The following is a 14,108-nucleotide window of genomic DNA, read 5'->3' as shown; positions in this document are numbered from 1 at the left end:
CTGGTAGTTGATGCTTTTGTCCTTTCTCTTGTGGTTTTGCTTCTTCTATTATAAAGATGATGTGTCTGCCAATAGTTTACTGTAGATCTCATTTTAAACTTGTTTGTGCAACTAAACCATTACAGCTCTACAGCCTAAGGCAGTATAGATGCTTTTAATTCACTGCATTGTTGCAGGTCAGTCTGCATTACAGAGTACATAGAAGGTGGCTGTCAGATTATTTTTTTTTTTTTAATTATTGCTTAGATCACATCCCTGATTTTTATTTTTTCCTTCCCTGACCAAACTTGAATAAACTCAACTTGAATTTCTAATTTGAGTTGATCAGTAGGATAACTGATCTATAGCTAAACTTTGTGAGCTCTCAAGCTGGCCCACTGCTGCACCCGTTTTCTCTGGGGCTATTAAGTGACACGATCCTTTGCCTCACATTTGTCAGGCTTTTAATATTGAAGTACACAGCCAGAAGAATAATGAAAGAAATGGAGACCTGTCTGGCCAAGTCAGATACACTTAAGAATCCCAGCATTAATAAAAAGCAACCAGTGAAAGGGCAGAGCTCTAAAAGTACAGGGTTTGAAAAAAAAGCAAAGCTGGATCAGATAAACTCATTCTGATTTCTTGTCAGCTTTGCACACCCGAAGTGACCAGAGTAGGTTTTCCTGGACAGCCTGAGGCTTATTTCAACAGCAGTTACATAGATAACCAATAAAAACCACCTCCATCATCATCATCTTGGTATTTCCATTTATTATGCTGTAAAAAGCAACACTATCCGGATTTTATTTCTTAAAATAAATAACTTTCATTTTCAGAACCAGTACAGCTCAAGTTTAGATTCATTCATGGGAAACTGCTAGAAATACATTCATCGCTGTCTGTTCCCCACAATACAGAATCTAAAAGTCAAGATCAGCCCAGTCAGTTACAATGACCAGAAGTACACTGCCAGTAAGTATAGTCACTGATAGTCCAGCTCTGAAGCAAAAAAATCTGGTACAATACATTTTGTTCACAAAGAGAGGCTAATTAATGCTAAGACTATCACAATATTTCTGAGTACAAAGCATTAAGTTAGCTTAATGATTTTAGGTTGTGATACAGAAGAAACAAATATGACATAAAAACAAAGGTGTGGGGGAATCCTCTTTGGAGCATAAGGAAGTCAGCATTTGATAAGATAACCAAAAGCTATTTACGGTAAAATCTACATGTCAGTGTCATGAATGATAAACAGCCAAACCAATGTACTGCATATATTTATATTTATAAATAACGCCATGTCTAAATAGCTGCATCGCTGAATTGGACATTACAAAATAATGCATCTTCCCACAATGAGAAAATACTAAAACTAACCAGCAAAAATGCACTGAAGCTAAGACCGGCTAAAAGCACTCAGTATGTTTCAGGAAAGCGTTAAATTTAGGGACAGCCATGATCTTTAATGTTAACTCAGTTAAAATGCCTTCTTTTGGTTCTTTGTATATATGTGGATTATATAATATACTTATCTTTTAAAAATGCCAGTTTGAGCAATGCAAATTTCAGTTGAATAAAGCTAAATCAGGTATTTTTCTGAGAAGCTAAAGGACATGTTTTAATAGGGGGGGAAAAAAAAAATATGGAAGAAGTCAGATTAGCCCTAAGATACAGAATACTAAACTGGAATCCATCTGAAAAATATTCCTCTACACTAAAGCTGACAGATCTGTTGCCAGAGAAAACATCTTGGAATTTAGTTCAGGGTGCAGCAGAGAAGAGGTCTTGTGCTACTCAGTGACCAGTGTGGCTCAGTGAAGAGCCAGAGGTCATTTTGTTTAGTTTTTGATTAGAACGAAGGTGGCTGTGACACAGAATGTGAAAAGAACAAGTTAAAAGCCTTTAGAAAAATAGCTGATCTTTAGAAGAAAAGAAGGGGGGGGAGAGGGGAGAAGCTGCTTAAGAACAGTAAGATTCTTGAGAAAAAGTGTTTGATAACCATGCCAGGCAGCTTCGAAATGGGATTTCAGGGCTTTAAACTTTCAGACTCTTCCAAGATTTCACCATCGTGAAGACAGTCACTGCTTGTGATGAGTATCAAGCACTTTTCCATGTGATTTGTCCTCCCTACAGGGAGGCAGTATGGCATATCGACGAGAGACTGTACAGGAACTCGAGGATTTATTCACAACTATACTGACCTGCCGGGTCACTCTGGGGAAGTCACTTCTCCCTACGTCTTAGTGTACCCATTTGCAAAAGGAGGATAATGTGGTTCAGATCATCTTTATAAAGTGCTTGGGTCGTTCTAGAAAGAATTTGGACGTTATTTCGGAAGGACTTTGGTGCCTGAACAGAAAACGTGAACTTTGAGATCTACTAATGACTTGTACACTATGTGCTAGGATAAAAATAGCCATATACGCAATTCTCAAGCACAATCTCCTTTTCCACGTGCTAAGTGATTCTTGCCTAAAATTCTTGTGCGAAAATTCTTGCCTATGTCCAACAACTGTGGCGTTTTGTGAATACTGAACTCAACTTTACGTGACTGCTCACTTCTGAGGTTTTATGCCACAGTACTGGCAGAAGCATCTGCACACAGGACAGGGAACTGTCGTAACATTGTACTTCTGCAAGCAACAAATATCTGCATCTACATTTCCCATGACGGGGCACGTGCTGAGCTGGCTCCAGTGGCAAGACAATAAATGCCACCGTTCACCCACAAAAGGCATCACCTACTTGTGCTCCTGATGTTGAACTCCTGTTCTACACCAGCAAAATCCCACTGAAGCAGTATCCTGCTCCCTGGTTGATGGTAGTGCAAGAAAAGAACATACTCAAAAATCTGGCTTGTCTCCTGCTCTGCTCGTGCTTTGATTGGCTCCATGCTCTTTAAAGCTGTTTTCACTCCATCCGTGCTCCTTATTACAAGCCTCAATTAAGTCAGATTTACATGTAATATTTGGTTTAGTACTTTGCCTTTCACATACTCCCATTCCCCTGGCTGGTTCCTGGTACAAGTGCCAAGAACACCACACGTGAGCCTGCAAGGGGGTTTTTGCAGCTTGTCAAGGCCTGCTGTAGTGCAAATATACCCGCGAGGAACACGACTGCATAGAGTGGAAGCACCCGCTTTCCCCAGCGACGGGGAAGTACTTTAGCAGCTGAACATGGAGAGAGAGGAGGGAGGGGAGACGAAGGGAACTGAAAGAAACGCTTCCAAAACAAAAACAAAAAAACCCACTAAACACTGTTTGATGTTACAAGTCACATTCCCCTATGCCATTTGGTCAAACAAACCTTAAAACAGATTCCCTGACAAGACTATCTCTAAGAACAAGCCTAGACCATTGACAACTGTCACTCTTTTGATATTTATATTATGTAAACAAGGTTGTGTGGAATTTTTTTTTTTTTTTCCTTTTTCATTTTTTCTCAAAGGTAAGTACGGATCCTTACTTAACACACCCAGCCTAAATCTACATCAGCATCCTCAGCTTTTGGAAAACCTCACTGACGCTCATACCTGACAGTACTCTGGCTCATCTTGGCCATACTGGAAACAGAGGGCTATAGAAACAAAAACTCGGCAGAAAAATTCCTGACCACAGACTAGAGTTCACATAGAACACAAAAATAAATTAAGTAGTGCACAGTAAAGCCAACAACAGCTAAATATTTTTATACATCAATTATATGCAGCATGAGGTAATATTGCTCACATTATGGAGGGAGATTCTTAGTTGGTTTTTGTTTCTTTTGAGAGAGATTGGATTTGTCCTGTGCGTATAGAAACTCCTGTAACATAACACTGAAGTAACAGAGACTTCTGTAAAATATATACCACTATCAGATAGAAACACACACGCTCTTCATTACTTATGTATACCACAATTAAATAGATAAGTGATTTGATTCTTAGGATCTAGCTGAAGATGATTATAGTAAGCCATCTAGATTTTTATGAACCGTTCGGTTCTCCTTTCCGTTGTTGGAATCCTCTGATGGCGTGTATTGGACCTGATATTCTTGAAGAATTTTAAATACATCGTGGTGTCCAAAATGTAAAGCTTCATCCATAGGAGTGTTATTCCACCTACAAGAAGGAGCACAGTATTTCTAAGATCAGCATGCAAGCACAGAGCCAAAGGCACCAAAAACCTAGTTCTTTACAGACTGTGCTAATCATTCAGCACACAGACCACACCGAGTTCAGTAACTGTGAAAATACTTTGTCAGCTGAGCATAACCTGTTAAATAATGATTTTAATGGTTCACCATTTTTTATTCCTCCTTGCTCTGCAGAACCTACAGAGAACCAGTAGGACCCTGTTCGTTCTGCTTCAGTGTACTGGCTCAAAGCATTCCACTCTTATTTGATAGAGAACCTCTCCTCGCAGGGGTTAGAGAGAGATGCTGTTACAGCATCTCTCCTCCAAACTGGCAATAAAACCACTCACCTGTCTTTGGGGAAAGGATTCACTTTGCATGCTTCCAGTAGAAATTTAACAACGTCCACATGTCCTATGAGGAAAGCAGGATTGTGAGTGTACATATTGATATATATCTATGTATATACATATATACATAATTTTAAAAAGCAGGTATGCACATATGTAGAGTGGAGATACTGTAAGAAAACTGACCACACTCCATTAACAGGTAGACACAATGTATGAGGAGACATTACCTTCTGCAGCTGCTACATGCAGGGCTGTCCGTGAGTCATAGTCTCTTTGCTCCATATCCATTCCTGACAGAGCAAATCTACAATATAAAAAAAAAAATAAAAAAATCAACAAACAGAAGTCTTACAGAATTAAAACAAATTACAAAACTAGCACTGAACAATACTCCTATGCTGAAATGATGAAACATCTGCTGCAAGAGGATATAAACGTTATCAAGAGCACATCGTACCTTCAGTTATAACAAAAGGGCGCCCTTACTGCTTTGACTCTAAAAATAAGGTAGGGGCTCATTTTCCCTCTGATACCTAGTTGTTATAAAGAATAAGAAAACAAAAACGCCTTTGCAGGGTTTGTAACAGTCAACATATCTGATTTAAAATCTAACATGGATAAGGCAAGTCATTGAAGGCAAAGTAAATTTCTGCCAGCTGAGGAAACCCAGGAAGGGCTCCTAGGTCTGAAAATCCTAAACAGCGTTACGGTATTGGGAGAGTTCTGTCACCACACTGTGGTGCTCTGGGACAGCAAAGCTCAACTATACACATTTTCCCAGCCACTAACTATATTCAGGTATATTCTAGCCACATTAACATGTTTATTTAGTCTCTTATTACTTTACACGTTGCCAGATTCTACTCCAGATTTAAAAAGTTAAGCTAGATTTCCTAACCTCCAACAACAATGTGCATTTCCCAGCCAGATTTTTTTGTGGCAGTTTCAGAATTGAATTATAAAGCAGGCTAGAGTACAGCTAGGGTTTTCTGCCATCACTATTAAAACAACTGGTTAAGGAAATCTATTTCACTACCATCCAAAGAAAGGGAAAACAATGAGATTTCAGGATAGCGTGAGGGTACCATTTTGATGGTTCAGGTTTGGGGTTTTTTGTTTATTTGTTGGGTGAACATATTCCATCTCTAGTGCAGCTCGGATGTCCCCAACATGGACACAGTGCATAATAAGTACACAACAACAGCAGGTACCACACAAGCAGATTTCCTATCCCCAACCCCACACCAGTTTTTACCTTCGGAGCGCAGACACATCCCCTGTGTAGGCAGCGAACAGCAGATTTATCACAGACTTCACCTACAGAGAGAGAAGAAGGCCAGTTTATTCAGCTTCTTTCCTCAAAAAGAAAACAAAGGGAAAACCCAGAAAAGCCCAGCATGGCCAGCTGGTCCAGTGCTTATGAATTTGTTAATTTTATTCCCTTCCCTGGCCACATTTTGCAGTACAAATGTAAAACACTGGAAGAATTTGTTCCAGCTTGCTTTGCTACCAGTACTTGTACATCTGTCTTTCCAACGCTGAATTCATAAGAACAGTTAAAGAATCATAAAACGCACATTACTATTCTACATGGTAAAAAAAAAAAAAAAAAATAAAGGCTTACTGTATGGACAAACCCTATTTCTCTCTTTGACTGCCCAGTGATGATACCGAGTATTGAATTACAAAGACAGCATCACTTTGCACAATTCACAAACCATAAACACGTCACTAAGAGAAATTCATTCTGGAAAACAAAGATTTATTCTCCCCCCTGCCCTCAGAGGAGACTCCTAATACTAAGAGAAATCCATGTTGGCAGAAGAAAAGAAATGGTAATGGTTTTGTTTCGTATCACAGATTTTCCTTGCATACATCTAATGTAGAGGCTTTCTTCAAATAAACAATTTCAAGCAATTCTATCACATAATGAACCACTACACGACAAGCAAGGTTTCAAGGCAGACAGAAGTAGGATCTTTTTAGCTCAAACAACATCGGGAAAGTCTCAGGCAAGTAGTGCTTTTCTTAGCTGTATTAATGAGTAAGAAACCATAGTGTTAGTCTACCAACTTCGTCCCATGCACATTTTTAACACATCCTGACTATAACAACTCTAAGAGTTTTAACAAGAGGCAAAACTGACAAGATGGATGGTTTTAAGCATCCCACCTCAGCTTCTTTCACAAACTAATATGGAGACTTCTAGGCACCATTTCACAGCATTTCCCATTAAACTTTCTAAATGCTGTGTTGCTTTTGAGTCTACAAAGTTCTGTCATTGCTACCAGCCAAGTAACAGAAACAAAGGAGAAAATTGATACTGCATTGACCTTCCACAACAAGGAGGAGAAACAAACAAAGAAGTCACCGCCCACAAGCAAGTCTCCCACAGATTTCTGCAAAAACCCTGGCATTATTTATTTTCACAGGGCCACAGATGAGCCAACATCTGCGTCTCTTATAAACCGAAGTAGGTGAATTACTTGGTTGGGTTTTTTTTTTGGTTTTTTGGTTTGGGTTTTTTTTTTGTTTTTTTTTTGTTTTTTTTTTTACACCTCAAATATGCGCTGACGCAAAGAGAGACTGAAGCAAAAGGAGACAGAGCCAGGATGGAAACAGAGCCATGCTCTTACTCCAGTATCCACGAACTCCTGCAGCTCTTTTTTGGTTTGTACTATGAGGCTCATGAAGAGCCTTGCACAGCAAGTGCAAGACCTGCTGGGCAGGACCTGCAGGTCTCCATTGCTTCTCAGGAGGCTCAGTATCCCCCAAGGTTGCTTCTAAACTGCACTGGCTCCGAAGGCTGGGCCCCTGGGCTCTCTCAGCACCAAGCCCAAAACACCTGTGTCACCTTTAAGTGGGGCAAACCTGATGTCATTTCCCAGACTCTCCTCACTAGGACTACAGAAGATAGACCTGAAGGAATTATGTTCCTCTCATTAAGATTTTTTTTGTTTAAACCTTGAAGGCGGGGTGGGGGGGGGGCGTGGAAGAAACCAAACCAGCGACCAAGAATCCTACAGCTCGTCAGCGTGCGCTTCGCTCTGGATGCAGAGCCAGCCAGCCCTGGCTGAGCCCACCCACCCCTACAACCTTTTTTCTGCTCCCCAGGTTGCCCCCACCCAGGACAGCAGGGACAGGACCACGGGAAGGAGACATTAAGAGCATCCCGCGTCTCTTAGTTTCTGCAGGTGTCAGGGACACAGAGACTTATATGACCAAGGCCAGTTAAGGGCAGCAGACACCCAAAAGCACCCTTACGAGGCTTCCAATAGAAAACATCCCAGTCACACAAAAATATTAAAGCCTCCTAAAAGGCCGTACATCTTTTATAGACACTGGGCTGCAGACTGTATTTAAACGTGGGCATGAAAGGAGAATTTACTTTGATAATCTCTAAATGTCATCAAGATGATTCAGGGGTTTTCCTTGCTGCGAGAGCAGTACTGTCGGTGCCCTGCAGGCAGACCTGGCTGGTTCCACTCAAGACATTCCAGGTCCTGCAGGTGCTGAACACTCTCCCCTGTCCAGGATCTAGGACCAACAAAGGACATTCTGTCTTTAACAAAAACCATTTCAGAGGTAACTGATCCTTTTTGGCTGGGCTTCTTTACGTTTCTGGGAAATGCAAATGTGTATTAAAATAATAAAATAAAAATAACACGCTTTTCTTTCTTACAAACAGTAACTTTCCAAGTGCAGCTGGGACCAAGAATCCCTCTGGATTCAGCTGAACATTTTGCTAAGAAGCCATTTTCAATTTCTATAACGATGTGACAAAATATAATTTGGAGATTCCCAAGGTTTTCTAACACAATAATCTTAGGCCGTGTCTCTCAGCAATCTGGGAGAAGTTAAAGCCGCTCCTTTAAGATTAATAACGTAAAATCCAAGGTCACATTATTATAAAACTGAACTTCTTGACAGATCAAAACAAAAAGAAATTTAAGTCCAGACAAAAAGAAAAAACCCACCTCTGCCTGTTTAGTTCAGAAGAAGGAAATACAACTGATCTCTGTACAACAGTAAAGGTAATGGGATACACAAAGCAGGTGAAAAATAAAATCAGCAGGACAATCAACAGCAGAATAATTACCCCAAAACTGCTCAGGAATGAACTCAAACTGGAAAAAAGCAGAGTGTAGTCATCACAGCTGAAACAATATCCCCTAGCTGAAACCTGCCCCCATTTCAAGTGAGACTTTATTGATTTTATAGAAGAATTAGGTTGGATCTGCTAGCAATGAAACACACCTCGACTCTGTAACTTCACCCTACTCTATCAGCAGCCAGGCCAAAAATTTAACACATTTCATAAGGTGTGAAAAGGCAGCCATAAACAACAAAGATGGACATAAAAAGTGAAATCAAGAATAAAATTTAAAAATCTACAAATAGAAAATACATTTTTAATTCAAAGTAAGACTATACAGTTTCCATGAGCATCTTCTGGAACATCCCTTAGTTTTCAAGAGACTATCAATCCAAGTACCATATATATATTTAACCATCATGTAAGAGGTTATAATTTACATTGAGAAAAAGTGAAAATGTGAAAATAACTTGCTGCCAGAAGCTTTGTATCTGCACAAAAATCCCACTTAGGCAGCCATAAAAATCAAACACAACCAAGGCTTCAAAAACACAAGTAAAAATTCTCTACCCCCAAACTCACAGCTTCCTAGCCTGAAATAACAGGTCCGTTGCAAAACTCAAGAGCCAAAGAAACTCTGAAGTGGGAGCAGCAAACATAATTGTGGAGATTTTAACTGTAGGTGAGAAAGAAAAAAAATAGTCAAGACGACAGATGAGCTGTATCCACTCAAACTAAGTAGGGCACAAGGGACAAGGCAACTAATTTAAGTGTTTAGAGACTGTCACCGAGTTTCTCACCGAGTGATTCATTATCTTCTGTACGCCACATTCAGTACTGGTGTCTGTTAACTGCACTGATGAACACAATTTTTCCCTCATCTTCAGAAACAGGAATAGAAAGTTCACCTTCAACCTGACAGCCATGAATTACCTTTTTCTACTGTGCAGAATTCCTTAACTATGAGAATTTAATAAAAGGAGAAGGGAGAGAGTCCCTTCGCTATATAAGAGTTGGATCAAACATGACCATACAGCTACACAGCAGTACCAAACTCAAAGGGAAGACTGTTCCACCTTTTGTCAAATGGGAGATTACACCTGCATCCACTGTACCAGAGGAACCTAACAGCCCTCTTGTCATCATGCCAGAAACACCAAGCTCTATTCATTTAGCTATGATGAAACCCTCTTTGTCCACAAACACTTTTCCCCTGAGCGCTGGATATAATCCTTGCTATCCAGGTGGTGAAACCTGCAAGGTTCCTCAGAAATATTTGTCACCCAACATTACAGATCAGAAGTCCCAGACCACACACCTTGTATTTCACTTTCAGGTTAGTAGGTGTTAAAAGGTCTCAGACTCAGCTGGATGAAGCTATGACCAACTCAGCCTAGCACTGGCAATGGTCCTGCTTCATGTTGGAGGTGGCCACGACCTCCAGAGGCCCTTTCCAACTAACCGTTCTGCGAGTCTGTGGGTAAGAACGTGAGCAGCACAAGAAAGAAAAATCAAGACTGTTATTGCCGAAGAACTACACAGAGGTCAAGTTAAAGGAAGGAAACACTCGGAGTTTGGAGCAGCAGGAAGTCACGCGGCTATGGCAGATGTTTCAGATAAACATGGGGGGCCAGAAGGAAAACACACCAACCCAAAACCCCAAAAGCGCAAACCAAGTGAGATACAGTGTTGAAAGCTTCACAGGAAAACTGAACGTTAAAATGAGTCCTAGTCCAAAGCTTTCATATTGCAGTTATTTAAAATACCTCCTAGGCCTGACTGTGCCAAAAGTTTCAAAGAAGTCTCCTTCAAGCAGCAGGATTCAGATGTGGAGCCAACTGCACACGAATGGAGGAAGCCCAGCAAAACACAAGGGCTGCCTCAGCGTTTCATGGAGCTTGTGCCCAGCACACAGCACGTACACTGCAGTCCCTCATTTCTCTGTAATGCACATTGTCCAAGTACTTTGGTAAGACACGCTAGGTTTGGGGTTTTTCCCATTTCTGAGTGTACTGACCTGAAAAACCTAATGAAAAAAATGAGTTTAACTTCAGTATTAACGTGCTGAAGTTACTTATCGCTAGTGAAATTTCAACACATCTAGTTGATCTGAAAGATTTGACTGGCATGTTGGAACAGCCTTGGTGGAATATTTGTAACAAAACAGTCGAGCTGCACACCCAAATCCAGCCCACACGAGTCTTATTTAAATAGTCTCATGATGGTTAATAGCAAATCCCCATACAAGACTGAGATGAGAATCACTTCTCTCAACACAGACTGGTTTAGAGATATTTCTTTTTCATGTAGAAGAACAGCAGGTGTATCCCTGCCTAGCTCTAATGCTATCAACAGAAGATCTCTCCACACACTTCAAAGAGAGCAAGCTGCTCTCCTTATTGGCACCAAGATGGGAAACTGAGGCCCAGAGATGGAAGTGAACTGCTACGGTCTCATGGCGACGGCAGAGTGACCTGGCACCTTCTGCCCACTGCCTCACATGCTTCGGCGTTATTATAAAGCAACCAAACCTCGAGCAGGAACCAAACCCAAGCAGCTGGCTGCACCAGCCCCATCCTCTGTACCTGCTCATGTGTCCCCATCGCTGCAGGGCTGTCTGTCCTGCCCCACTATGGCTGCAATGACTCCAGCACAGAGGGATGAGCCTCTGGGCTGGACTCCGCTTGGGTCAGGAGAGAAAAGCCAGACAGCTGTGCACGCAAAGAAAACAAATCCTTTAGAAAAAATTAATTTAGCTCAGAGCTGGATTAATTCCATGAGAAGCTCTTAGCTAAAAAGGTCGCTGAATCTGGATTTTAATTTCCTACTGTGTCCTGCTTCCTGAGAGCATCCACACGCCCCCCCCAATTTCTTTGAAAACATTACAGAATTTACAGTCAAAAAAAAAAAAAATATTACTTCCAACTTTACTGTTTCTCCAGGTGGCTGAGGAATACAGTCAAGCCCAAGAGTTTAAAATGGTGCTGCTAAAGGCAAAACAAACAAGGATAAACAAACACACACCCCCTCATTTTTCCAATGCTCTTTACGTGACATTTAGGGACAAAGCCACTGGTTAGCTTTCAAAAAAGATGTTCAAAATGTTGGGGGGAAAAAAGGTTGTTTGAGCACATACTGTTTCTCAAGAATTTTGCTATGTTGGAACTTTTATGCACCAGACCCACAATGCTGACAGGACATTTTCAAATACAACATGGGGGGGGGGGGGGAAGAGATGGCAAAGCTAGTTGAGAAAAAACCGCCACCACTCTCTTCTCTCATGTCTCATTTTTTGTGCTTAAAATGGGACGCAACATTTCCCTTTGGGAACCCTGCCCTCCTGGCCGACTGGCTTGAAGAGCAAAGTTTTAAACGTTCCCCTGCACAGCACAGAGGTGTGAAGGTACATTAGGGCACAAATATCAGCTCTTGCAGCTCAGGACTTCCCTAATGAGAAGCAGCCGTCATACTGAGCCCGGGTCTTGACACACCGGGATCTCAGAGCAGGTCCCAGATAAGCGAGCTTGATGCATGACACCCCACCACCCATTTGTCTCCTGACAAACGTTCCCAGCTGTAGGAGAGCTGCCCTGAAACGGGACTAAAGCTCTGCAGCTCTTCACCAGTGCAGAATGCACCAGAGAAATGAGACCAGCTTCACTGGAAGCATCTCTGAGGCACAGTTCTCCACACCACTAAAACCACCGAACGCTGCAGCACAGTTAATCTGCATTTATGACACCTTGGCTGTGTTCCTTTGGCACCTGCACCACCAAACGGAGGATGACACAGCGCAGTTCCCCTATTTATACAAAAAAAAGTAATCTGACAGACATTATTTCCAAACTGCGGATCCTGGCAACACATCGTTACAACCAGGAGAAAAACGAGAGCGCAAAGCACTCCGTGACTTCTCTTTCTCACCCTGCCGAAGGCCATCCCTGCCCGGCAGCTAGGGACACAGGAGTGGAGGTCCCACTTCCCAAGAGATGCCGCCCGCCCCAGCACCCCCCGCTGCAGGCACTGGGCTTTCACACCCATTGTTAACAGCACACGGCGTCGCTAAGCCGGCTCAGCGCTGGATTAACGCTGAAACGCAAAAAATAGATTTTTAAGCTGTCTAAGGTGAGCGTTTCTCTAGCGAACGAGGATTAACATTTCATACGGGGAAGAGACCGACTACGGTAAAGTCCTCCTATTCTTCCGACCTTTGCAAACAACCACATATGGACAAGTAACGCAACAGCAAAGAGTTTACATACGCCAAGACGGACTGCACAAGGTCATAAAAGCTCCAAAATCAACCTAAGTATGACTTCACAGTACCACTGTTATGCTACGTTTCCTAAAGCAAAATCATTCTTCCCATTCTCTGGAAAAATTACAGATTTTTAGATGCTCATTTTATCAGTGGAAAAAGAAATTCTGAAATCTAAAAGATACCGATATAAATTGTGAAACTGTAGTGGTGACCTTAAAAAAAAACCACCACAAACAAACAACAAACAGAAAAACCATAAAACACAACAAACATCCCCCCCAAAAAACCCAAAACCTGAGTCTGGAACACAAATTAAACGGTTCAGTCGTCCAGCTTTTACACATTGAACTGGTAATTCACCTATGCTGAAGCACAGCCTATCAATGACTTTCTACTTGCATGTAAGGTCAGAAAATTCAGAAAAAAACTGCTTGAAATTACTTTTGAAGCTTCAACTCCGAAGTTAAACCTAGAATACAAGTAGTCCCTACAAGGACAAAAATAAACCAGACTAATCTCAGAGAGGAACGCACGTGCCTGTATGTTCAGACAGTAGACAGGACTGATTATTTTAAAAGTGGTCCATTTTCACATTTACCATTAATTTGCAATGAACTGGAATCTGCTCTCCAGGGCCCACTGACAAGGCTCGTGTGGAAAAAAAAAAAAAAAAATTACTGTTCAAGGCTAAAAGAGAGCCACAGGTTTCCTTAAAAATACCATTCCTCAATTCCTTAAGATGTACTTTGTAAGGAAAGAAATCTCAATTGAAAAGTATCTTTGCAACTGAGCTTCTGCTTTGTTCCCCCTGCATTAAAGTGAAAGTTATTACCTAAGGATAAGTAAAACATTTACTTTTAAATGTAAAAACTGAGACCGAACCATAAACAAATATCCAACCAAAACAATATGGGTTTGTCAAAAGCACTGAAGTATTACTCCATCCTCCCACTGTAGTTTCCTACAGCTTTTAAAACTGCTAGTTTTCAGGCTGGCACAAAGAGATCTCTGTAACATCCAGCATATTTGAAGGCCCGAGACTGGTATTTAGATGTCCACAGTGCCAGCGCTGGAGAAGTGCCCGTGGAACACCCCTCACACAGAGATCTCCAAGCACAGCTAAGCATTACCTCAACTCCACAGCCAAGATGGGAACGTCCATCCGTACTTCGCCACGTGCCCCCATTCCAGTGCAAGCAGCCCGCCAGGATACAACACCCAAACCAAGCACTGTGCTTTATTCTCCCAGTTTCAGCCCAGTTTAGGTGGGTGGCCAGAGCTCCCGGGGTTGGCTCTGAAG

The 14,108-nt window shown here is 41.6% G+C and overlaps 1 protein-coding gene across 1 annotated transcript in view; it reads right to left on the bottom strand.

Annotated features, from left to right (window-relative positions):
• Window positions 1–3,749: 3,749 nt before the first annotated feature.
• The window catches only part of GLS (glutaminase), a 105,741-nt gene continuing 95,382 nt past the window's right edge, over window positions 3,750–14,108 (bottom strand). The window contains exons 15-18 of the mRNA XM_009890221.1: window positions 5,707–5,768; window positions 4,679–4,755; window positions 4,449–4,512; window positions 3,750–4,084 (exon numbers count right to left, since the gene is read on the bottom strand). Of these exons, the coding sequence (XP_009888523.1) occupies window positions 3,928–4,084; window positions 4,449–4,512; window positions 4,679–4,755; window positions 5,707–5,768 (360 nt within the window). The 3' untranslated portion in view covers window positions 3,750–3,927. The remainder of the gene's footprint in view (window positions 4,085–4,448; window positions 4,513–4,678; window positions 4,756–5,706; window positions 5,769–14,108) is intronic.

The sequence above is a fragment of the Charadrius vociferus genome, unplaced genomic scaffold, assembly GCF_000708025.1.
Source record: "Charadrius vociferus isolate BGI_N301 unplaced genomic scaffold, ASM70802v2 scaffold147, whole genome shotgun sequence".
NCBI lineage: Eukaryota > Metazoa > Chordata > Aves > Charadriiformes > Charadriidae > Charadrius > Charadrius vociferus.
Note: the sequence above shows the minus strand (reverse complement) of the source record. Positions and strands in the feature narration are given on the sequence as shown.